Raw genomic sequence first — 26,500 nt, forward strand, 5'->3', positions numbered from 1 at the left:
CCTCCACAAAGGATTTTAGATTGCTAGAGAGAGATGTAGATATCATAGACTTCTATGGCTAATTTTCCAAAATTGGGAAAGCTAGCATTTGATACACTGATTGCCATAATTCTAGTAACTGTACCTTTAAGGGAAAGAAGATCTACACTTAAGTTCTGGTTGATTTTGACCCTGAAATAGGTGCACTTAAAGTTTTAAATATGTAGTCTAGTTCTCAGGCATAGATATTAAGTAGCAATATAGCATATATTATTTTTACTGCTTGAATTTCTAAGGGAAGGAAGGATTTAAGAGAAATAACAGTATGACTTTAAAGAATGAAGTAAAAACATTGATATCTTTATCTTCATAGCATGGATTATATATGAAAATCAGTTCTTTTGGCTGTTTTAGATTTTATCTGGGGGAATGTTTAATTATGTAGTATGCTGTTAAAATGTTACAATTTTAAAAACTAGGTATCATGAAAACTTGTCGATGGAAAATACATGTTTACCATATAAATTTATGTTTACAATTCAGGAGCTCCAGAGGAGGTGTAACACCTTAATTACCTTGATTGAAAGAGAAAACATGGAACTAGAAGAAAAGGAGAAGGCAGAGAAAAAGAAGAGAGGACCAAAACCTTCAGTAAGTATTCATGAAAGTGTAAATATTTTCTTGGAAGACTTTTCTTTGTAAGAATTTGAACATTACTTGGCTATCATTGACATGTTAGTCTTTTTTGTAAATATAGCCTTGAGTTGCTTTTAAAAGTATAAATTATATTTGACAGCATTATGTGGGGATTATCACATAATGGGATGGTATTCCATAATTTGGCGATTCATGAAAATCTGGGAAGGTATGTCTTGTGAATGCCAGGACCCTACACTTTACCTTGGGAGTGCAAGGTATAATTTTAGAATATGTAAAGAAATATTAGGAAAGTGGTGGCTTTACAACCTTTACTAACTTCTAAAATTTAGTTTATTGTCCCAGTGGTATCTTAGGAATGTGAAAACAGTTATCTTAAGAGGAAGAAGAAGTCATCTTTTTATTTAATAATAATTTAGAAAGTCATGAATAAACGAACACCTGAGTAATGTTTTTTATGTAAAACGTCAGAATAATTAATACTGGGTTTTTTTTGGTATCAGGGTATGTTACACTTGGTGTATTGATTTACTATTGCAGATTATTTCATTGGTATTAAAATTTTTTTTGTAAAAGGAGTAGATAAGAACTTGGAGAATTAAGATTATTCTGGGTAGGAAGGTCTAATATTTGTCACTATGTAGCAGTTATTAGTAAAGAGCTGATGTATTTTACCTTTAATATTAGTCTTGTGATGAAAAGGAATCCTTCTGTTCATTTGTAGACACAGAAACGTAAAATGGATGGAGCACCTGATGGTCGAGGAAGAAAAAAGAAGCTGAAACTATGAATATATATATGTTCCATAATCACTAACTTTAAACCAGTAGTTCTTTAATTTACGGGTCTTCATAAGATGTACTGTACAATGCTCAATTGTTATGTCATTCAAAGACATCAGGTTCATCTGTTTACTGAGCTTAGAAACATAGTACGTAGTTCCACTTTTTTAAATGCAGCAGCTGTGTTGAAATTTTTTTTTTATCATTAACACTTGAAGTAATAAAACAGGCTTCATTTATTAATAAATGTTTCATTTGATTTATTTTTCTATTATAGTTCCATTTGTGAAGATTGTGACTTTGTTTATCAGCTATAATTTCTACACTCAAAGCTTAAAAAACAAGCAAACAGCTAAAAAAAATTGCAAATAACATTTGTCCCTTTGGTCTTCACTTAGTTGTGTAATTGTTTTAATTCACTTTGCCTTTGCAGAAATTTGGGTATCTTTGTAGTGCTATATAGAGTCTCATCTGGGAAGATTATGTAAATTGCATTCTCCTTGATTATTATATGGGTAGAATGGAACAAAAGGCAAGACAAATTATCATTAAATTCTATGCATATTTCTGTTAATGCTTTGTTTCTATAGTTGGTTCTGAGGTGTGAATATGCCCTTTTCTGTTGGAAGACTGGCCTTTTAGTTATATAGCCAAAGACATGTAGTATTTTCTGGTTCCGTAAAGTGTTACTGTACTATTTTGTAAAAGGAATATTATTTTTAATTGTTTGGTAAATGTTTTGACAAATTACCTTCTCGAAGCAGCCACAGCTTAGAAAGATAACGTCAAAACTAAGGTGGTTTTTGTTTTTTAAAAAGACTCAGACAAAATAAGGTATGGATTTGTCATACTGTTAAACTGAAATTGGTAACAGAATGTGTGTCCCCTTCCAGTTCACCTTTTTTGAGTTTTTAGAGTAATTGAAATTTTTATATTTTAAAATAATTTCTAAGTGTGAACGGCAAGATTGAGTATAATAACCAGTTTTTATTTTCTATGAACAGACTTGATAAACTGGAGACCTTGAAGCAGGATTACCCAAATTGTAGTGTCAGGATTTTAGCTGTACCAGAGGCCTTTATGTGCTACACATAATTTGTATAAAGTTTTATATGTGCAAATTGGGTACATAAACAGTTCTCCATTTTTCTAAGGGAATGCAATAAATGTAGCATCGTGAATAAATATAACTTTTATAATCCTTAAGTGGTCTTTTCTTTCCATTTATTTGATTTCCCCCTCTTAGGACATTATCTCTTTCCCTTAGATTTCTTCTAAAATTTCTGTCATTTGTCATCTGCCCACATATAATTGAGATTTTTATTTATAATGGTGATTTCTAAAGTATTACTTATACTGCTTACTTTTCCAAAATGTGGAGTTGTTGCTGTGTCAAGCATAGCCCAGTGTTATGATAAGTTGATATGATAATCTGAGTTTCTGTTCTGCTTCCCCCAAATTGACCTCATTTTAACCTGGGATTCTGGAAACAGTTATGGGCGGTTACTTTTTCATGAAAAGTGCTATCATTCTTAAGAGTTAGTGGCCTAATTGTGGAAGAACTACTTGGAAAAACACAAGGCCGAAGAAAACCATGGAAGTCACCAAAGAAATGCTTTCAAGAGGAAAAGAAACAGCCTAATACCATCTGGTTGGGGTGGGGGTGGGAGATTCGGAGTAGGAATAGGAAAACAGAGAGTAGACATGTGTTAAAGGAATCAAGTATAGTCTAGCCCCTGAGGGCTTGGACTAAAACAGAAACATGTAATGGGAAACAATTGAGAAAAGCATGAAAGAAAAATATCCAAATTCAGCATTGTAATTAGTCAATGTATGAAACATGCCTTTTCCACAGGTCAGTTAGTTGTTACTACATATTTAAGAATAAAGCCATAATTCTGATTATATTGCTAATTAAGAGAAGGAAAAATAGCTAAAAGTAACTTTTAGGAAAATGGTAGAGAAGATAGACTCAAAATTGGAAACTGATTTCTAGTTGATACCCTAAATTTTCAATTGAAGAGGTAGATATCCAAAAATAGGTACTGTGGTGCCTAAAGCCAACCTAGAAGAAACTAGGTAGTTTATGTGGGTGACCAAGGTCACAGTAATCTGTTACTCAGAATATTTCATTTAACAATTAAGGTTTTAGATTAATTGTTGGAAAGGTTATATTCTGTTGGGAAGATACCAGGTAAAATTAATAAAATATAATCATTACTTTCAACTTCAGTATTTTAAATCATAATTAGAACCTTGGATTCCAGTGGCAAGCCTTTTAAAAATTTAGGACATTTCAAATTTATATAGAGACTTAAAATGTTAATTTTATAGCAGTGCTTGCGTATGCTCATTATATTGTTAGTTTTATTTACTTAGAAAATCTGAACCAAACAGCCCTAATTTGGGATAGTTGCATTTATGGACCTCTAAATGTCTGTACAGGATGCTCTGTGTTAAGTATGATTGATAAATGACAAGTAGCAATATATTGACCAGTTTTTGGTATGTAACACTTAACCAGTTAACCTACCATTTTGGTGGTTTTAATTTTTTAACAAATAGAATTAAAATTTTTAAATACTATAAGAAGAAAATATAGAATTTTTTTTTTTTTTTTAAAGATCTGTATGTCCTTAGAGTGATAGATGGGTTTAATTCTAGTACATTTTAAGGAATATTTATAAATTCCTTTTCTGAGGAGCTGCTAGTCCTCGACACCTTTGTTAAGTCTTTTTGTGGGCAATTCATTGGGCAGTCTGAAAAGGTTGAATCAAGTGGAAAAAGATGGACTTGCTCTAGGTCAATCAGTCTATGACCTGATTCCTAGGACCGTTTTCAAGAAAGGAACGAGCTTATAAAAAATAGTGTAACCTATTTCAGTATAAAGGCATACCTTAGAGATAATGGAGGTTCGGTTCCAGACCCCTGCAATAAAGTAAATATTGCAATAAAGTGAGTCAAATGGCTATGTTGGTTTCCCAGTGCATATAAAAGTTAACATTTACGCAGTAGTGTAATGGCATTATGTTTTAAAAAGCAGTGTACATACCTTAATACTTTATTGCTAAAAATGCTAATAACCATCATCTTGAGCTTTCAGCAAATTGTACTCTTTGCTGATGGAGAGTCTTGCCCAATGTTGATAGCTGCTCAGAGTGGTGGTTGCTGAAGGTGGGGATGGCTGTGGCAGTTTCTTAAAAGAATGAAGTTTGCCACATGAAAGATTTCCTTCCGTGAAAGTTTCCTCTGTTGCAGGTGACAGTATTTGATAGCATTTTACCCACAGTGGAACTTCCTTTAAAATTGGAGTCTGTCTACTCAAACTCTGCTGCTCCTTTATCAACTAAGTTGATGGGGATAGCCCAAGATTTTTTGTCATTTCAAGTCCACAGCATCCTCATGAGTAGATTCCATCGTAAGAAGTCATTTTCTTTGCTCATGTGAGCAACTCCTTATTCAGTGAAGTTTTATTATGAGATTGCAGCAGCTTAGACATATCTTCAGACTCCACTTCTAGATTTTTCCCACCTCCTCTGCAGTTACTTTGTCCACTGAAGTGGTGAACCCTTCAAATTGGTCCCAAAGGGTGATACTCAACTTCTTCCAAACTCCTGATAGTTTGACCTCATTAATCACAAATGTTTTCAATGGCATCTAAAATGGTGAACCCTGGGGCACCTGGGTGGCTGAGTCAGTTAAGCATCTGCCTTCTTTTCAGGTCATGATCCCAGGGTCCTGGGATGGAGCCTCACAACGGGCTATTTGCTCAGCAGGGAGCCTGCTTCTCCCTCTCCCTCTGCCCCTCTTCGCCATTCGTGCTCTAGCTCACTTGCTCTCACCTAAAATCATTAAATAAATAAACAAACAAACAAATAAATAAATAAATAGGTGACTCCTTTCCAGAAAGTTTTCAATGTACTTTGCCCAGATCCATCAGAGGAATCATTATGCCAACTATAGCCTTATGAGTTGTATTTCTGAAATTTTAAGACTTGAAAGTCAAAATGACTCCTGGACCCATGGGCTACAAAATTAATGCTGTTAGCAGGCATGAAAGCAATATTCATCTCCTCCGTCTCCATCAGAAATCTTTGGGTGGACCAGATGTATTGTCAATGAGCAGTAATTTGAAAGAACTTTTTTCTGAGCTGGTCTCAAGAGTAGGCTCAGTAAAGCATGTTGTAAACAGATGTACTGTCATCCAGGCTTTGTTCTTATTTATGGAGCACAGAGTACATTTAGCATAATTCTGAAGGGTCCGTGGATTTTCAGAATGGTCAGTGAACACTGGTATCAGCTGAAAGTCACCAGCTGCATTAGCCCCTAACAGAAAGTCTGGGGAAAAGCGGGGAACAACCAGTTAGGGAAGCAGAACACACATAACCTTTATCCAGTAACTTTGCCCTCTAAGATGGGCATGGTTCATGGCACCCTAAAACAAAGTAACATCAAAGATCACAGATCACCATAACAAATATAATGAAGTTTGAAATACTGTGAGAAGTACCAAATGTGAGAGACATGAAATGAGCAAATTCTCTTGGGAAAATGGCACTGATAGGCTTGCTCCATAAGGGTTTGCCACAGACCTTCAATTTGTCAAAACAAAAACAAAACCCAGTATCTGCAAAGTACAGTTAAAGGAATTAGGGCTGTATTTAGATCCAAAATACTGGTACACAGGCCCCACATTTAGATTTGGGGCAATCGGGTTTTAGAATTACTGCCCAAGATAGGTGGTCGCTGATGGCTGGTCAACTTGCCAGGGGCAGGAGCACACTAACGACCTCACACCTTTTCTGCTTAGGTTTCCCGCATCACTCAGGATTGTAAGTTCCATTTGACAAATAATCACCCTGAGTCTGATGTATTTTGAAAATTGAGATCACAGTAATCTTCAGACTTAACAGTGATTAGGTGAAGGTTTTGAACCTTTAGAACCATTTTGTTAGAAATGTAGCCTCGAAAGCCTCACTCCAGGGGCGCCTGTCTGGCTCAGTTGGAGGAGCATGCGACTCTTGATCTTGGGGTAGGGAGTTTGAGCCTCACCTCGGGTGTGGAGATTATTTAAAAAATACTTTAAATAAAAAAGAAAGTTCATGCCAGATGGGCTGAATGAGAATTTACATTTTAATAAGATCCTCAATGGTGATTCATAGGCACAGAAAAATTTGCAAAGCACTGTTTTAAAACTTTCTTCCAGAGCAAAATGAAATCTTAATAGCCTGTTCAATAGATATCTTTTAACATGACATCAAAGTAACATCAGTATTGAATGATTTTCCTCACCTAAACTCAGAGAAAATGCTTTTATTTTATATTTCGGAGAGGCAGATAGTTTTACCAGATAGTTTTACTCTGGTGAGTTTCAATATACTAGCAGATAGTTTTACTCTGGTGAGTTTCAATATACTAGCATTTAAGTCATTACATACATCCCAAATATATTAGAGCAGTGTTGCTCTACTGTGTGGTCTGAGGACCAGCTGCAGCTTGTTAAAAATACAGATTCTCAAATCCCACTCTAACCTACTGAATCAAAATCTCTGCAGGTGGGGCCATGAAATTTAAGCTTTAAACTCTTCAGGTCATTCTTCAGGCATATTGAAGTTTGACATGCACTGTATTAGTACATCTCAGAATACCTGTTGTTTATCTTTCCTTTAAAGGAAATAATAAATGATTGAACTTGTGATTGTGACTTGCTTTGTTTTACTCAAATTTATAAATCTAGTCATGAGACTGTAAAAGGAATAATGCTGGATGCCTGGGTGACTCAGTTGGTTAGGCATCTGCCTTCAGCTTGGGTTGTGATCCCAGAGTGCTGGGATCGAGTCCTACTTTAGGCTTCCTGCTCCCTGGGGAGCCTGCTTCTCCCTCTGCGTCTCTCATGAATAAAATCTTTTTTTTTTTTTTAAGGCAATAATGCAGAGCATGTAGGTAATTCAGTGAATGGCATGTGAGTAATTTCATTTTCATAGTGAGCACCAAGACCCTGGTAGGGCTGTATGCCACCTCTCCTTACAAGTATGGTGTACAAATGGTGTTTAGAGAACTAGACTTGCTGACAATGATTTTGGATGATTTGGGTCATCTCTCTCAAAGGAAGGACGGTTTTTAACCTCAGAACTTGTAAGAGTAATTCTCAAGCATATTTATCTTGCTATATATTCTTTTAAGATGTACTTTTAAACAGTTAATCTGGTTTGAAGTCAGAAAACTATGTTCACATGTTGATGCATACACAACCAGATCTGCTTCCCAGGTATGGTCAAGCTCCACTTGGCAGAGAAGGTCCTTCAAACTTGAGCAGACAGTTTAGACTTCTGGGGAGTCACCATAACTATACAATGGAGTTATTGTCTGATTGGTTTTTTTTTCCTTTTTCCATTTTATTTTACTTCTCTTCAGTGTCTGATTGCTCTTAACGTTGCTTACAGATGGGTCAAGATTTCTCGTCGGAGGCATGTATATGAGCATAAGGGAAGTCCCTAACCTGAGGCTGCTCAGTAACGAGACAATACGGGCCCTCTAAGATGGATATGGTGCTGCTTTGGGTATCCATACTTAATTTCTAGACCCATTTGCTCATGAGCCTCGTCACCTGGAATTAGTTTGGAGAATGGTTCAGGGTGATGTGTTGAATATTAGTGCCCGTCTTTATCAGTACGTACATTTTGAGACAGGGTTAGGCACCCAGGATTGGCCCTTCCACTGTGTTTCCACGTTTTGCCCCCAGCAAAAGAAATTATGGACAGATGATACTCTAGACTCCTCTTTCCAAATGCTGTTTGCATGCATGCTGTCTTGATCAGATAGTGTAAACTGAGTGGATACACCACTCTCCCCCAGTGGTCACCTTTGAAGCAAATAAAAATCTGCTTTGAGGAAGTTTATAAAGTATGAGAAGTGAAGGCGCAGGGAAGTTGGAGGTTACTGTTACCATGAATTGCTTGTCACATACCTGCAGAGGAGAGCAGAGGACAGCAGAGGACTGGCTGAAAGCATCAGACACGGGCTGGTTCCCTAGAGGCAGTGCTTCCTTTGGGCATCAAAATCCACATTGCCACACTTTCTAACTTGAGTCTCTGGGTATGAGCTTTATCTTAAAAGATGACATGAGATATTTGGTATTAACTTTTTAAAAAAATTTTTTTAAATTTATTTGACAGAGAGAGAGATCATAGGTAGGCAGAGAGGCAGGCAGAGAGGAGGAAGCAAGCTCCCTGCTGAGCAGAGAGCCTGATGCGGGCCTTGATCACAGGACCCCGAGATCATGACCCGAGCTGAAGGCAAAGGCTTAACCCACTGAGCCACCCAGGTGCCTCCCCCCTTTTAAAGATTTTATTTATTTGAGAGAGAGCACAGAGGGAGAATGAGAGAGAGAAGGAGACTCTGCTGAGCAGAGAGCCTGATGCAAGGTGTGATCCCAGGACCCTGAGATCAGGACCTGAGCCGAAGGCAGATGCTTAACCGACTGAGCCACCCAGGCGCCTCTGCTTTAGCTTTTAAACACTAGTATTAAAAAGTGAATGGTCGATAAGTTTCTTTCTGACTAAAGTGTAAATTTTTCATTTGAAGAATCACCATTAAATAAAGGTCATGAAACTGGGCTTGACGTGTCTAATTGGCTAGCCACATTGTCCACTGGTAGCAATGATATACCCTGTCATTCCCCTCTTTCCCTAAGGTAGCATGTTACTGACCAGAGAGTAGATGCTAACATATAAACAGAAATCATATACCAGGATATTGAACCTGTGGAGTAGGGAGGGTAAGTCAGCCAAGCAGCCATATTTCTTATATTGTGGAATATTTGGGGACATGTTTATCTGTTTCTGTACATAGAACACCTTCTCAATGTTGCAATGTTGAACTGGGTCCACCTCTACCTTACCTGAGATCTTTGAACCTGGAAGAAAATACACAAATCTGATGTCATGCTGACCATAGGGGAAAGTCAGATGAGAGTCCTGTGCTAAAGTGTGTTTGTGAGTTTGGCACTTTGATTTTCTTTCCTGGATGCGAAGCTAGTGATTGCAAGTGTTGAAGAATGAAAAAAATCATAGAGACCTAAAGGAGACATTTTCCAGATTTTGTCAAGAGCAGCCAGTACATCTGATGATGAATAGAAGGTTCTCCTGGAACATCCTCATAAAACTGTGAAATACTATAAAAGTTACTGAGCTAGATGATGCCATTACGCTCTCAAAGTTTTATTTTTTTAAACAGATTACTTACCCCAAAGAAATGAGGACTTTTCAAAGTCTTATTACCGAAAGTGATATTCTTGTGCCTACATTCATACAGACTAAATTTTTTTTTTTAAAAACCAAATTTAGATAAAAATCTAGAAGGACACTTGGACAACGGCAGCACAATCATAGATGCAGCTTCTGTGGTATTTTAAATCAGAAATAGTATCAGGATGAGTTTCATCACTCATGACAATTCTGATAATTGGAGATCTGGGGGTTTTGACAGGAAAAGGAGAGCATAGTTGATTAACACGTTTACATCTGGAAAGACAATGATGTCACACTGTTCCATGGGCCATGTATTTGCCACCACTAGGCCAAAGACTATGGACGAATGTAACTATGAATGTAACTCTAAATCATACCTTAGATATAGAAGGGCCTTCCCCTTCAGAAAGGAGCACACTCGAAATCCATGGACCCATCAGAGGTCCAGAGCTCCTTTTTGGAGAAGAGGAACATCTGGGTATCGAGATCAAATTCAGCTGCAACTAGGTCACTGACCTAATAGGTAGGAGAAAGACAGTTATGTAATGAAACCCAGATAATTCATAATAGAAGAGTTATGATTTATAAATCGGAAATAAGTTAGCAATAAGATCTACTCTAGTACACAAAGCTTACCAAGCAACACGGTGAAAGGGATAGACCCAGTGACCTTGAGGTTTAATGATATGACTAACAGCATCATGTTAAGTATCTGAGAATTCTTATCCTAGTGTAATTTGTAAAAATAGATACATATTATAGACTAATGTGTATTGGAGAACAGAATTTTAAAAAAAGAGTTTGTTTATTTATTAGAGAGAAAGAGAGAGAAGCATGAGAGGGGGAAGGTCAGGGGAGAAGCAGACTCCCTGCTGAGCAGGGAGCCTGATTCGGGACTTGATCCCAGGACTCTGGGATCGTGACCCAAGCTGAAGGCAGTCACCCAACCAAATGAACCACCCAGACACCTGGAGAATAAAATTTCTTAAAGAATAAGATTTCTTCTAAGTATGAGGGCTAATATTCCTACTGATCTAGGATTTTCTGATCCTAGGGTCAAAGGTATTTTTCTAGTCGGTGGAGCCAACAGTAAGGAAGACCATGCAAGTCTTTGGTATGGTATTTTGGAAAGCTGTGTGGATCTGAACTCCTTTTAGTATCTATACATAAAAATCTAGGCTTTGGGAATAAGTGAGCAAAATAGACACCAACTCCCATGGAGTTTATATTAATCCCGGAGAGAGAAAGGATTTATATAGAAGAGTTTCTCAACCTCAGTTCCAAGGACCTTTTGGGCAGGTAATTTATTGCAGGGCTTGGTCTGTGCAGTGCTGGGTGTTTAGCAGCAACTCTGGCCTCTACCCACTAGATGCCAGTAACACTCTCCTGATTGTGACAGCCAAAAACATCTGCAGACACTGCCCAGCTTCCTCTGGAAAGTACGATCATTCCTGACCGAGAGCCGCCGATACGTAACGTTTTCATGAAGTGGTAAACGCTATGAAGATAAATCAAACAGGATTTAAAAGGCTAGGGAACAGGGGTTCTTCCAGACAGGATGTTTTCTTTTTTTTTTATTTTTATTTATTTGACAGAGGGAGATCACAAGTAGACAGAGAGGCAGGCAGAGAGAGAGAGAGAGGGAAGCAGGCCCTCCGCTGAGCAGAGAGCCCGACGCGGGCCTCGATCCCAGGACCCCGAGATCATGACCTGAGCCGAAGGCAGCGGCTTAACCCACTGAGCCACCCAGGCGCCCCAAGACAGGATGTTTTCTGAGGGGGTCCATTTAAGCAGAGACGCGAAGCGAGGGGGTGAGCTCTGTGTGAGTCACTGCATGAAGTCTGCAGGCAGAGGAAACAAGTGTAAAGACTGTGCAGAGGAGGCTAGAATTATGGAGACACAGCAAGATAGACCTTTGTGGCTAAAAAGGAATGAGGCCAGGGGAAGAGTGGAGCTGAGGCTGGAGGGACAGAGGCTGGAGAGGGTAGGGTCTCGTAGGACATGGTGGGAGATTGGTGTGCATTCGGAGTAATATGAAAAACAATTGAACTTTGAGTAAAAGAGCAGTAGGAGTTATCTGTGGTTCTCAAACCAAATTTTTTTAGTCTTCAAAATTAAATTATTCTAAAATAAGTATAATTTATATTTTTTCTCAAAAACATTTACAACTTCTCAAATTACTAGGATTGCTGCAAAGCCTTAATATTAAAATGGTGATTAAGGACACCTTATATGTTGCTTAATTGTATATCTAGCAAAGTAAAGTGCTGGGAGCTACTATAAACTATAAAATATTGTTTTGGAAACACTTTGACAAGTTCGACTGAATGTACCTTGAGTTATATACGTTTGTAAAAGTTGCTGAAACACACCAAAAAGCTACACTGTATTTCTAAGTCCTTCACAAAGCAGAGAGAGGCAATGCTAGGTATGGAGTTCTTTGAATGTTCACACAGGCTGGTTATATGAACTGATCTTTTATTTAGTTACATAAGCTCTCTTTGGCTTAGGTACATTTCTGAATCTCAACTTTTAAAAACATGAAATACGGGGCGCCTGGGTGGCTCAGAGGGTTGGGCTTCTGCCTTTGGCTCGGGTCATGATCTCAGCATCCTGGGATCTAACCCTGCTAGATGCTTTCCCCTCTCTCTCTGCCTGCCTCTCTGCTTACTTGTGATCTCTGTCAAATGAATAAATAAAATCTTAAAAAACAAAACAAAACAAAACATGAAATACTGCTTTGGTTTTCCAGAAAAATTGAGTAAAAAAAAAAAAGTTCATTTATTTTTCTACTCCTTTTAGCCTTAAAAATCCCCTTGAGAGGATGTGCTATATGCAAGTCAATTGCTTTGGGGGTAGAACATGTGTGTGGTTAGACACAGCTAAAGATACAGGGATTTAAGGAGGAGATTTAAACGAGTGAATTGATAACCCAAAATGAATTGATAAATCCAAATTAAGGAAATGCTAGAAGGCATGTATTAACCTAATAGAAACCTTGAAATATATAGCTGTTACCAAAATATTCTTAAAATATTCTGTTGCAACCTGATGTCAAGGTCAAAGGTGATGAGATCCTTCAGGTAATAGATAATAGGTAAGACATTCTTGGGGTGGAATCAGCAACACACGGAATTAACTTTACTGTGGACAACCCACAATAGCCTCGGATCTGTTCAAGTTCTATTAAACAGGACTTGCAGCATTCGCTTGACTGTGATTATCAGAAGAGATTATGCTGTAAGAACCAATATTGTGGTGAGAGAACAACAAATGATGGGATTCTAAATGGGAAAATAAAGAACTGGGATCACTTCTTGATAGTGGGTTAACATAAAATACGGGAGAGTACGGTTTTGGAAGTGGACTGGTATCTCAGCTTCTCTGCCCACCTCAAGACCGGCAACCTGGGGATCCTTTGTGTCTGGACAGGTCCCCGAGCCCTGATGACAGACTTCATCTGGGAGTATTGAGACTATGAGAGGACTGAAGGTCTAGGTGGTTGCCTCTAATTGTAAGGCACCCAAGATGGATAGGTCTTATCTCTAGGACATCAGTGTTTAATACAGCATAGCCTGTATCTCCAGTACCATAAAAGTCTCTTGGAGTTTAACTAAAGCTGGTAGTTTTATATGGGCAGAAAGGGCTTTAATGAATGCTTGCAAAGGCCAATCAATTATAGATGTATTTTTCTTGCTACAGCAGGTTAGCTTAATGCCATACTTGATCATGATAGAAACTTCGTTCCCATCCCAGACTAAATCCGGTCCTGCAAACTGGAAATCAGAGAGGAAATTCCAGAGCTGTGCTGGTCTATGGAAGGTGGGTGTACTCCTCAAGAGGCTCGGAGGGAAGGGGTTATCAGCTTGGGGTTTGAGCAGCTCCTGAAAAGGATGGAGAGGTGCCGAGTGGTTGGGAAAAGGATAGCTCCTAGATAATAGCATCTTTCTAGAGCTCGGTTATAGTGAGCATCACTGTTACACATCAGACACGCTCTGGTTTCAAAAAGCCCGGAGAAATCCCGCAAAGAAGCAACATGGCTTCTCCAGACCATGCGTGTTTCTCTATGGCTGATACTTGAATGTTTGTCAAAGCTTCTCAGACTGGCAACTTCCCTGGGTCAGGTGGTGGTGTTGCCTGAAAGCAAAGCTTAGATTAGACCTTCCAGCTACGCTTGGAAGCAAATCTCAGTCCGGAGGCTGACTATTGGACTGCTTTCCTCATTCAGGCACATGCTGGTTGGGAGTATAGTGCCCAAGCAGAGAGAAAAGAGCAATATGGTTGATACAGGTTTACTGTGAGGAGGAAAACTTCATACCAGTTTTCCTTCATGAGTATGTTGGTGATCAGCAGACTTTCTCTTTTCTAGGAGCTGGTTAGGGGCCATTTGGTCATCCAGACTTTGCAGGGAGAAACTTCACTCACTTTTTCAGTTTGGATTCTTTTTGATCGGAGTACGTGAGTGTGTTTGCTTCCTAGCAGGTTTTCTGGTTGCAAAAAGGTTTTTTCCTCTGGGCACACGCCCATCCCGTCCTGTTTCTTGCCCCACCCCACCCAGCCCACTGCTCCCTGCTCTTTTCCTGGGAACAAATTTGAGGAAATTAATGGCACGTGTCCTGCAGGGTACTTCTGTTCATCTGTTTCTAAGTGTTGCAGACATAGCATTATTCCTTCTCAACCTTAATTGTTCCCAAACAAGTGAGAGGGAAGTCCTTCAAAACTGAACTGAGGGACACCTGGGTGGCTCAGTCGGTTAAGTGTCTGCCTTTAGCTTAGGTCATGAACCCAGGGTCCTGGGATCGAGTCCTGCATGGGCTCCCTGCTCCACGGGAAGTCTTCTCCTTCTCCCCCTGATCTGTGTCCCCCCCCCCAACTCTGTCAAATAAATAAAATCTTAAAAAAAAAAAAAAAGTGGACTGTGCATAGTTTCTCCAGAGTAGGAATGAACCTTAAAAAAACAAATTAAAAAAACCAATAACCCAAAAAACAAACAAACAAAAACCCCTTACATGTGCGCCTTCCTCATATCTGTTACCCTGTGCCTGATAGGGGAAGAAACAGTTGAAGTAGTGGAATTGCAAATACTCCTAGAGATCTCAAGGCTCATATCGAAGCTCTGACTCAGAGGCACTGCAGACCCCCTTTTCTCCATGGGGTGGCAGTGTCACACCTGAAAGCGAGCTGCACCTAGACTGGAGGTCAAGGTGTTGCCCACCACCAACCTAGGCTGGGGTGTGAAAGATGCAGGAGACACACAGGGGCGCACACAGAGTCATGTAAGGCCTGGACCGGCTTTAACACCTGAAAAGGGGAAGGCAGAGGGTTAAACCCTCTGAAGGATACATTCAAATATCTTTGGTTTTCTAGCACCAAGACTTTAAAACACGGGGAGATAAACCATCCCTTTGGTTACAGGTGACTCTCCCTCGGGTCAAATCTCTTGATGCTTTTGCTTTGTCCAGTACTTAAGTTTCATATGATGGGTTGAGGTTGACACCAATGACCGCGCGTACAAGCATGTTTTTCCTCGAGCAGTTGACTCTGCTTTGTTTTGGACTTGCAGATCCCAGTTCTGGATACTTCCCAAGAGGAATAGGTGGTCCTCTAGGAGAAGCACCTTCTTGCCATTTTAAATGCCAGGCAACCAACTTAGAAAGGGGTTAAGAAAGTATTTCCTGGTTATCTTATAAATAACTCATCCAGGGTAATTTTCAAAGCTTTTTGTGTCTGGATATTAATTCTTGAGGTCTGTCTGACCTGCTGCATGTTTGCCCCAGAGTTTAGTACAGGAAAGCTCTGAACACATGATAATGCACACAGGTGCATCTCAGCCTCATGGACCCAGAATCTTCCCTGGTATCTGCTTGGCCTTCACACTTGAGCTCATCGGAACGCTGTACAATTGACCCTTGAACCATGGGTCCACTTAAACGTGGATTTTTTTTTTTTCACTCTAGTGCATACTGCGAATGTATTTTCTCAACATTTTTCTCTAGTTTACTTTATTATAATATTGTATTAGATAATACATGTAACATAAAAACCATGTTAATCGACTTATCAGTAAGGCTTTGGTTACTTGTTTCAATCCCCCATCTTTTGATTGTTTCTGATTTTTGAGGAAATTGGGATGTTCACTGTAGTTGCTCACTTGGAGGGGCCACTCTTACTCAAAGTAGGGCAATTAGCAAGGGCTTTATCCAAGTTGGTTTCTTGGCAACTTTTATTTTTTAAAAGTTTTATTTATTTATTTATTTGACAGAGATCACAAGTAGGCAGAGAGGCAGGCAGAGAGAGGAGGAAGCAGGCTCCCTGATGAGCAGAGAGCCTCATGTGGGGTTTGATCCCAGGATGCTGAGATCATGACCTGAGCCAAAGGCAGAGGCTTAACCCACTGAGCCACTCAGGCGCCCCTCTTGGCAACTTTTTGCTAAACTTCCCCTACCACCATTATTATTATTTTTTTTTTCCAGTGTATTGGGGTTGCTAGGAAGCACTTCATTTTTATTAATGTCCGAGGCATTGGGTGCTGCTCATGTGATTTTTGTCACGAATGCTGCTCTGACTTAGTAGCAGCAATCCAAACTTAGGAATAATTTTGTTTAAAAGTGTTCCGACAACTTCTGAGGCCTTCTCCTTCTTTGAAGGGTATGGAAAAGCTTCAACCCAACCTGTAGAAGGGGTCTACAAATACTAGCAAATATTGAAAATTACCTGTTGTTGTTTAGTAAAGTCTACCTGCCATTCTTCTCCAGGTCTGGTACCTTGAAGTTGTATATCCTTTTAGAACTGGTGAAGACCCAGTCTTAGGACTGTGTTTAGGACAAATGTTACATTTTTGGACGATCTTTTTGAACAGTTCTCTGAAGATTGGGACCCACAGTAGATTTCTGGATCCACTGAAGAGTAGCAACTCACTCATGATGAGTGCTTTGGTAAATATGACTTTTTTTTTTTCCCATAAGAGGTTCTGGGATAAAGATTATCCCTTGTTCATTATATTCCCAGCTGGCTTTTTAAATTTGTTTATTATTATTTTTTTAAAGATTTCCTTTATTTATCTGAGGGGGAGAGAGAGAAAGAGCACGTGCAAGAACAAGTAGCTTGGAGAGGGCAAGTCAGGCTCCCTGCTGAGCTGGGAACCTGATTCCAGGACCCTAGGATCATGACCTGAGCCGAAGGCAGATGCTTAACCAACTGAACCACCCAGGCATCCTTCAGCTGGCTTGAATGCCGGCATTGTGTTCAAATCCCCATTCTTCAGCTCTTCTTAAGAATTGAGTTGATTGGGCACCTGGGTGGCTCAGTGGGTTAAAGCCTCTGCCTTCGGCTCAGGTCATGATGTCAGGGTCCTGGGATCGAGCTCCGCATCAGGCTCTCTGCTCAGCAGGGAGCCTGCTTCCTCCTCTCTCTCTGCCTGCTTCTCTGCAGACTTGTGATCTTTCTCTCTCTCTCTGTCAAATAAATAAATAAAATCTTAAAAAAAAAAAAAAGAGTTGAGTTGATAGGGGCGCGTGTGTGGCTCAGTTGGTTAAGCATCTGCCTTCCGCTCAGGTTAGCAGCGGGGAGTCTGCTTCTCTCTCTTCCTCTGCCCCTCTCCCCAGCTCATATGCTCATGCTCTCTCCCCCTCTCTCTCAAATAAATAAAATCTTAAAAAAAAAAAACAATAAAACCAAAAACCAGAGTGGATACTTAGTTAAATCTAGATCTGGTACTAAAGCCATTATACAGGGTCTTTGTACAGGCTGCCAGCTTGATCTGCCAACTGCCCAAAGGAACAATCAAACCGTCCAGTTTCTAATGTCTTTGGCAATGGACAATAGCTGATGGCTCACCACTGCATCCAGCTCTTGGTTTTCCCTCATCTGTAAAACGACCCCATCTGTGACCATCTCAAGGTCTGCATTTCCCAATGGTAGATTTTTATGGGTGGAATTAGTTATAATTAACTTGGCCTAGTTAATCATATAAGCACAGCAATAACGATTGACCATACAGGTTTTTGTAGTTTTTTTAAAAAAAATCTGTTTCCTGGATGGGACGCCTGGGTGGCTCAGTTGGTTAAGCAGCTGCCTTCGGCTCAGGTCATGATCCCAGGGTCCTGGGATCGAGTCCCACATCGGGCTCCTTGCTCGGCAGGGAGCCTGCTTCTCCCTCTGCCTCTGCCTGCCTCTTTGTCTGCCTGTGCTCGCTTGCTCTCTCTCCCTCTGTCTCTTACAAATAAATAAATAAAATCTTAAAAAAAAAAAATCTGTTTCCTGGAATCCAACTTCATCTGCAATACCTAGAGGTTTGGATGAATTCCTCCCTTCTAGGGGTCCCCAGACTAACCTGACGATCCGGTACCAGCCAGGAAGTAACTTTCTTTACTCCCTTGGAAGGCAGCTGGTACCCCTGGAAGCAAGGTCCCAGGTCGATTTTTCCAAGGGGTTTCATTGGCTTTATAAAGTTGAGGTTAGTTCCTTAAAGCTGTCTGGTCACATCCGAGTCTATGCAGGTCTCCCTCAAACAGGACATTCTGGTCAAAGCCTTGATAATAAAACCAGTGTTTCCTATTGTGTCCTGACATAAGGAGAACAGATTCTTATTAAACTTATGCAAATAAATACGCTGCCAAGAAAACAGAAGAATACTCACTAGGAATTTCTGAATTCTGGAGAGATCAGGCAGGGAGAAAAAGATAAAGGTTTCATACTTGTTTACAAAGGATTATTTTACCAGATTTCAGTAAGTCAGGTCACTTAAGAAAAAAAGTTTCCTTAAATCTGGAAGAGCAAATGTTAGAGAACCAGCAACATTTCAAACAGGAGTCATAGAACCATCTGCCTCAATTCATTTGGTCCCATGTTACTAATTCTTGTTCTATTTGATGCAGTTTTCCCACTAGTTGTGGAAATTCCTACTCTCTTTAGCTTTATGATCTTAAAGCTATCAGAGACCTGTATGGTATTATGGTGCCCCTGACAAGGAAATTCTGTGGCACACACTTCAATAATTAGAATTGCCGGTGAGGACATTATCCCAGGACATAGTAAAACCTTAAGAATTATGTTTTCTGGAACAGTTAGCCATCAACCATATAATATAACCCAAGGAAATTTATCACCATTTATTTTTATTTATTATTATTTTTTTTAATATTTAATTTATTTTTTATTTTTTTTTATTTCCAGCATAACAGTATTCATTATTTTTGCACCACACCCCATGCTCCATGCAATCCGTGCCCTCTATAATACCCACCACCTGGTACCCCAACCTCCCACCCCCCGTCCCTTCAAAACCCTCAGATTGTTTTTCAGAGTCCATAGTCTCTCATGGTTCACCTCCCCTTCCAATTTCCCCCAACTCCCTTCTCCACTCTAAGTCCCCATGTCCTCCATGCTATTTGTTATGCTCCACAAATAAGTGAAACCATATGATAATTGACTCTCTCTGCTTGACTTATTTCACTCAGCATAATCTCTTCCAGTCCCGTCCATGTTGCTACAAAAGTTGGGTATTCATCCTTTCTGATGGAGGCATAATACTCTATCCCCAGGGGTACAGGTCTGTGAATCACCAGGTTTACACACTTCATAGCACTCACCAAAGCACATACCCTCCCCAATGTCCATAATCCCACCCCCTTCTCCCAAACCCCGTCCCCCCAGCAACCCTCAGTTTGTTTTGTGAGATTAAAAGTCACTTATGGTTTGTCTCCCTCCCAATCCCATCTTGTTTCCTTTATTCTTCTCCTACCCACTTAAGCCCCCATGTTGCATCACCACTTCCTCATATCAAGGAGATCATATGATAGTTGTCTTTCTCTGCTTGACTTATTTCGCTAAGCATGATACGCTCTAGTTCCATCCATGTTGTCGCAAATGGCAAGATTTCATTTCTTTTGATGGCTGCATAGTATTCCATTGTGTATATATACCACATCTTCTTGATCCATTCATCTGTTGATGGACATCTAGGTTCTTTCCATAGTTTGGCTATTGTGGACATTGCTGCTATAAACATTCGGGTGCACGTGCCCCTTTGGATCACTACGTTTGTATCCTTAGGGTAAATACCCAATAGTGCAATTGCTGGGTCATAGGGCAGTTCTATTTTCAACATTTTGAGGAACCTCCATGCTGTTTTCCAGAGTGGCTGCACCAGCTTGCATTCCCACCAACAGTGTAGGAGGGTTCCCCTTTCTCCGCATCCTCGCCAGCATCTGTCATTTCCTGACTTGTTGATTTTAGCCATTCTGACTGGTGTGAGGTGATATCTCATTGTGGTTTTGATTTGTATTTCCCTGATGCCGAGTGATATGGAGCACTTTTTCATGTGTCTGTTGGCCATCTGGATGTCTTCTTTGCAGAAATGTCTGTTCATGTCCTCTGCCCATTTCTTGATTGGATTATTTGTTCTTTGGGTGTTGAGTTTGCTAAGTTCTTTATAGATTCTGGACACTAGTCCTTTATCTGATATGTCATTTGCAAATATCTTCTCCCATTCTGTCAGTTGTCTTTTGATTTTGTTAACCGTTTCCTTTGCTGTGCAAAAGCTTTTGATCTTGATGAAATCCCAATAGTTCATTTTTGCCCTTGCTTCCCTTGCCTTTTGCGTTGTTCCTAGGAAGATGTTGCTGCGGCAGAGGTCAAAGAGGTTGCTGCCTGTGTTCTCCTCAAGGATTTTGATGGATTCCTTTCGCACATTGAGGTCCTTCATCCATTTTGAGTCTATTTTTGTGTGTGGTGTAAGGAAATGGTCCAATTTCATTTTTCTGCATGTGGCTGTCCAATTTTCCCAGCACCATTTATTGAAGAGGCTGTCTTTTTGCCATTGGACATTCTTTCCTGCTTTGTCGAAGATTAGTTGACCATAGAGTTGAGGGTCTATTTCTGGGCTCTCTATTCTGTTCCATTGATCTATGTGTCTGTTTTTGTGCCAGTACCATGCTGTCTTGATGACGACAGCTTTGTAATAGAGCTTGAAGTCCGGAATTGTGATGCCACCAACGTTGGCTTTCTTTTTCAATATCCCTTTAGCTATTCGAGGTCTTTTCTGGTTCCATATAAATTTTAGCATTATTTGTTCCATTTCTTTGAAAAAGATGGATGGTACTTTGATAGGAATTGCATTAAATGTGTAGATTGCTTTAGGTAGCATAGACATTTTCACAATATTTATTCTTCCAATCCAGGAGCATGGAACATTTTTCCATTTCGTTGTGTCTTCCTCAATTTCTTTCATGAGTACTTTATAGTTTTCTGAGTATAGATTCTGTGTCTCTTTGGTTAGGTTTATTCCTAGGTATCTTATGGTTTTGGGTGCAATTGTAAATGGGATGGACTCCTTAATTTCTCTTTCTTCTGTCTTGCTGTTGGTGTAGAGAAATGCAACTGATTTCTGTGCATTGATTTTATATCCTGACACTTTACTGAATTCCTGTATAAGTTCTAGCAGTTTTGGAGTGGAGTCTTTTGGGTTTTCCACATATAGTATCATATCATCTGCGAAGAGTGATAATTTGACTTCTTCTTTGCCGATTTGGATGCCTTTAATTTCCTTTTGTTGTCTGATTGCTGAGGCTAGGACCTCTAGTACTATGTTGAATAGCAGTGGTGATAACGGACATCCCTGCCGTGTTCCTGACCTTAGCGGAAAAGCTTTCAGTTTTTCTCCATTGAGAATGATATTTGCGGTGGGTTTTTCATAGATGGCTTTGATGATATTGAGGTATGTGCCCTCTATCCCTACACTTTGAAGAGTTTTGATCAGGAAGGGATGCTGTACTTTGTCAAATGCTTTTTCAGCATCTATTGAGAGTATCATATGGTTCTTGTTCTTTCTTTTATTGATGTGTTGTATCACATTGACTGATTTGCGGATGTTGAACCAACCTTGCAGCCCTGGAATAAATCCCACTTGGTCGTGGTGAATAATCTTTTTAATGTACTGTTGAATCCTATTGGCTAGTATTTTGTTGAGTATTTTCGCATCTGTGTTCATCAAGGATATCGGTCTATAGCTCTCTTTTTTGGTGGGATCCTTGTCTGGTTTTAGGATCAAGGTGATGCTGGCCTCATAAAATGAGTTTGGAAGTTTTCCTTCCATTTCTATTTTTTGGAACAGTTTCAGGAGAATAGGAATTAGTTCTTCTTTAAATGTTTGGTAGAATTCCCCCGGGAAGCCGTCTGGCCCTGGGCTTTTGTTTGTTTGGAGATTTTTAATGACTGTTTCAATCTCTTTACTGGTTATGGGTCTGTTCAGGCTTTCTATTTCTTCCTGGTTCAGTTGTGGTAGTTTATATGTTTCTAGGAATGCATCCATTTCTTCCAGATTGTCAAATTTATTGGCGTAGAGTTGCTCATAGTATGTTCTTATAATAGTTTGTATTTCTTTGGTGTTAGTTGTGATCTCTCCTCTTTCATTCATGATTTTATTTATTTGGGTCCTTTCTCTTTTCTTTTTGATAAGTCGGGCCAGGGGTTTATCAATTTTATTAATTCTTTCAAAGAACCAGCTCCTAGTTTCGTTGATTTGTTCTATTGTTTTTTTGGTTTCTATTTCATTGATTTCTGCTCTGATCTTTATGATTTCTCTTCTCCTGCTGGGCGTAGGGTTTCTTTCTTGTTCTTTCTCTAGCTCCTTTAAGTGTAGGGTTAGGTTGTGTACCTGAGACCTTTCTTGTTTCTTGAGAAAGGCTTGTACCGCTATATATTTTCCTCTCAGGACTGCCTTTGTTGTGTCCCACAGATTTTGAACCGTTGTATTTTCATTATCATTTGTTTCCATGATTTTTTTCAATTCTTCTTTAATTTCCCGGTTGACCCATTCATTCTTTAGAAGGATGCTGTTTAGTCTCCATGTATTTGGGTTCTTTCCAAACTTCCTTTTGTGGTTGAGTTCTAGCTTTAGAGCATTGTGGTCTGAAAATATGCAGGGAATGATCCCAATCTTTTGATACCGGTTGAGTCCTGATTTAGGACCGAGGATGTGATCTATTCTGGAGAATGTTCCATGTGCACTAGAGAAGAATGTGTATTCTGTTGCTTTGGGATGAAATATTCTGAATATATCTGTGATGTCCATCTGGTCCAGTGTGTCGTTTAAGGCCTTTATTTCCTTGCTGATCTTTTGCTTGGATGATCTGTCCATTTCAGTGAGGGGAGTGTTAAAGTCCCCTACTATTATTGTATTATTGTTGATGTGTTTCTTTGATTTTGTTATTAATTGGTTTATATAGTTGGCTGCTCCCACGTTGGGGGCATAGATATTTAAAATTGTTAAATCTTCTTGTTGGACAGACCCTTTGAGTATGATATAGTGTCCATCCTCATCTCTTATTATAGTCTTTGGCTTAAAATCTAATTGATCTGATATAAGGATTGCCACTCCTGCTTTCTTCTGATGTCCATTAGCATGGTAAATTCTTTTCCACCCCCTCACTTTAAATCTGGAGGTGTCTTCGGGCTTAAAATGAGTTTCTTGGAGGCAACATATAGATGGGTTTTGTTTTTTTATCCATTCTGATACCCTGTGTCTTTTGACAGAGGCATTTAGCCCATTAACATTCAGGGTAACTATTGAGAGATATGAATTTAGTGCCATTGTATTGCCTGTAAGTTGACTGTTACTGTATATGGTCTCTGTTCCTTTCTGATCTACCACTTGTAGGCTCTCTCTTTGCTTAGAGGACCCCTTTCAATATTTCCTGTAGAGCTGGTTTGGTATTTGCAAATTCTTTCAGTTTTTGTTTGTCCTGGAAGCTTTTAATCTCTCCTTCTATTTTCAATGATAGCCTAGCTGGATATAGTATTCTTGGCTGCATGTTTTTCTCGTTTAGTGCCCTGAAAATATCATGCCAGCTCTTTCTGGCCTGCCAGGTCTCTGTGGATAAGTCAGCTGCCAATCTAATATTTTTACCATTGTATGTTACAGACTTCTTTTCCCGGGCTGCTTTCAGGATTTTCTCTTTGTCACTGAGACTTGTAAATTTTACTATTAGGTGACGGGGTGTGGGCCTATTCCTATTGATTTTGAGGGGGGTTCTCTGAACCTCCTGAATTTTGATGCTCGTTCCCTTTGCCATATTGGGGAAATTCTCCCCAATAATTCTCTCCAGTATACCTTCTGCTCCCCTCTCTCTTTCTTCTTCTTCTGGAATCCCAATTATTCTAATGTTGTTTCGTCTTATGGTGTCACTTATCTCTCGAATTCTCCCCTCGTGGTCCAGTAGCTGTTTGTCCCTCTTTTGCTCAGCTTCTTTATTCTCTGTCATTTGGTCTTCTATATCACTAATTCTTTCTTCTGCCTCATTTATCCTAGCAGTGAGAGCCTCCATTTTTGATTGCACTTCATTAATAGCTTTTTTTATTTCAACTTGGTTAGATTTTAGTTCTTTTATTTCTCCAGAAAGGGCTTTTATATCTCTCGAGAGGGTTTCTCTAATATCTTCCATGCCTTTTTCAAGCCCGGCTAGAACCTTGAGAATTGTCATTCTGAACTCTAGATCTGACATATTACCAATGTCTGTATTGATTAGGTCCCTAGCCTTCGGTACTGCCTCTTGTTCTTTTTTTTGTGTTGAATTTTTCCGTCTTGTCATTTTGTCCAGATAAGAGTATATGAAGGGGCAAGTAAAATACTAAAAGGGTGGCAACAACCCCAGGAAAAAATGCTTTAACCAAATTAGAAGAGATCCAAAATCGTGAGGGGGGAGAAAGGGGATAAAAAGAGGTTCAAAAAAAAAAAAAGAAAAAAGAAAAGAAAAGAATTAAAAAAAAAAAAGGAAAACACCTAAGAAAAATGTAAAAAAGAAAAAATATATATATTAGATAAACTAGTAAAAAATCGTTAAAAAAGAAAAAGGTAACAGTTAAAAAAAAAAAAAATTTTACCCGAAGGCGAGAAAAAAAAAAACAAAAAATGAAAAAGAAAAAAATTAAATTAACTGCAAGACTAAAAAAAAATCACAGAGAAAAAGCCATGAGTTCCGTGCTTGGCTTTCTCCTCCTCCGAATTCTGCTGCTCTCCTTGGTATTGAAACCGCACTCCTTGGTAGGTGAACTTGGTCTCGGCTGGATTTCTTGTTGATCTTCTGGGGGAGGGGCCTGTTGTAGTGATTCTCAAGTGTCTTTGCCCCAGGCGGAATTACACCGCCCTTACCCGGGGCCGGGGTGAGTAATCCGCTCGGGTTTGCTTTCAGGAGCTTTTGTTCCCTGAGCGCTTTCCGTAGAGTTCTGGAGGACGGGAATACAAATGGCGGCCTCCTGGTCTCCGGCCCGGAGGAGCCGAGAGCCCAGGGCCGCACTCCTCAGTGCGCCCTCAGAGAACAGCGCCCAGTTACTCCCAACTGCCTGACCTCCGGCCGCGCTCCGAGCTCTCCGAGCCTGCGACCAGTTCAAGGTAACACCGAGCTGTGAGCTTACTGTCGGCTCTGTCTCTGTAGCCGGCTTTCCCGTTCCAATACCCGCAAGGTCTGCGACACTCAGACACCCCTGCTCCTTTTGTGACCCTGCGGGACCTGAGGCCACGCTGAACCCGCGTGGGCTTCGCCCCGGTTTAGCCTCTGGAGCGATGTCCCTCAGCGGAACAGACTTTTAAAAGTCCTGATTTTGTGCACCGTTGCTCCGCCGCTTGCCGGGAGCCGGCCCCTCCCCCCGGGGTCTATCTTCCCGTCGCTTTGGATTCACTTCTCCGCTGGTCCTACCTTTCAGAAAGTGGTTGTTTTTCTGTTTCCAGAATTGCTGTTCTTCTTCTGTTCGATCTGCCGATGGATTTTCAGGTGTTTGCAATCTTTAGATAAGCTATCTAGCTGATCTCCGGCTAGCTGAAGCAGTCTCAGCCTGCTACTTCTCCGCCATCTTGACTCCTCCCCCTATCACCATTTATTTGACAATGCTTCCCATGTAATTTGATATACCAAATCAACAAGCCTAATTTGCCAAAAAGACTTCCTTTACAAGTTGAATTCTGGAAAGTGTGTCAGAAATATCCAAAGGCTTTAATAGGATTCTAAAGACAAGTACAGGGGTTACCTAGATGTTTCAGCTTTCATCGAAGACCTAATAAAGACAAAATAGGCACTTCGTTTTTGTTGATAGATTAAAGATAAGAAAACCCACTTCGTTTATAATTTAGACTAATCTAAGAAAACTGTCATTTTAACAGAGAAAAACCAAATTCCATCTCATACAGTGTACTTCTGATATTAAGACCCATTCAATCCAAGGTGAATTTTAAAAAATTATGCAGTCGCTCTTTTATTCCTCCCGTCCTCTTCCGTGTGGATGTTGAGACAAGGACGTCCAGGGCACTTTGAGGGTCTGAGTTCTTTTGGGTGCTGGGATGTGCGGACCAGAATCCCCAGCAGGAATGAAGAGCTCTTGGCTGTAGGAAGGAGACCGCAGTCCTCACTTCTGTGAGGCCAGTGGGACTGCTCTGACCCAAGAGAATGGCCTTGCCAAGGGCGTGCCCTCCCACCAGGTGGTCACGTCCAAAGATCGTTCCACAGGAGGGTAGAGAATCCAGGCCTTTTGTCCCATTTCAGGGTAGTTCTGAGGGGTGACCCAATATTTGGAACTCTCAGAGAGTCAACTAAGGCTTCTGTTGACGCTGCACTTCTCACCTGATCTTGTTCTCGGACGCTCACTCCCTAGTCAGCTTATTTACACACTAATCTCCATCATCTCACTCCCCATGACCATGCACAAAATTCCTTTTCCAAAGATGCCCATTGCACAAAAGCCTTCTACAACTTTCCTTTTATAGTCAGAGTTTGTCCCAAGTTTTCTATTTAAATAACCAATCTTGCTTTCCTTGCATACAGAGTTGTTTCCCTTATTTCCAGT

At 40.1% G+C, this 26,500-nt stretch overlaps 2 protein-coding genes and 1 long non-coding RNA gene across 5 annotated transcripts in view; 2 read left to right on the forward strand and 1 right to left on the reverse strand.

Moving 5' to 3' along the window:
• Positions 1–2,624, forward strand: part of SMARCA5 (SWI/SNF related, matrix associated, actin dependent regulator of chromatin, subfamily a, member 5) — a 41,353-nt gene extending 38,729 nt beyond the window's left edge. For all 3 annotated transcript variants that reach the window (XM_032332387.1, XM_032332388.1, XM_032332389.1), the window contains 2 exons: positions 523–630; positions 1,361–2,624. In XM_032332387.1, coding sequence (XP_032188278.1) covers positions 523–630; positions 1,361–1,426 — 174 coding nt within the window. In that variant the 3' untranslated portion in view covers positions 1,427–2,624. The remainder of the gene's footprint in view (positions 1–522; positions 631–1,360) is intronic.
• Positions 2,625–5,165: 2,541 nt separating this feature from the next.
• LOC116582973 lies at positions 5,166–7,116 on the forward strand. The gene is made up of 2 exons (XR_004282572.1): positions 5,166–6,771; positions 6,809–7,116. It is a non-coding gene; the product is annotated as an uncharacterized LOC116582973 (long non-coding RNA).
• Positions 7,117–7,822: 706 nt separating this feature from the next.
• Positions 7,823–26,500, reverse strand: part of FREM3 (FRAS1 related extracellular matrix 3) — a 109,772-nt gene continuing 91,094 nt past the window's right edge. Inside the window, exons 9-10 of the mRNA XM_032332391.1 lie at positions 12,823–12,832; positions 7,823–7,835 (exon numbers count right to left, since the gene is read on the reverse strand). The gene's annotated coding sequence lies outside the window, so the exon portion shown is untranslated. The remainder of the gene's footprint in view (positions 7,836–12,822; positions 12,833–26,500) is intronic.

The sequence above is a fragment of the Mustela erminea genome, chromosome 2 (assembly GCF_009829155.1).
Source record: "Mustela erminea isolate mMusErm1 chromosome 2, mMusErm1.Pri, whole genome shotgun sequence".
NCBI lineage: Eukaryota > Metazoa > Chordata > Mammalia > Carnivora > Mustelidae > Mustela > Mustela erminea.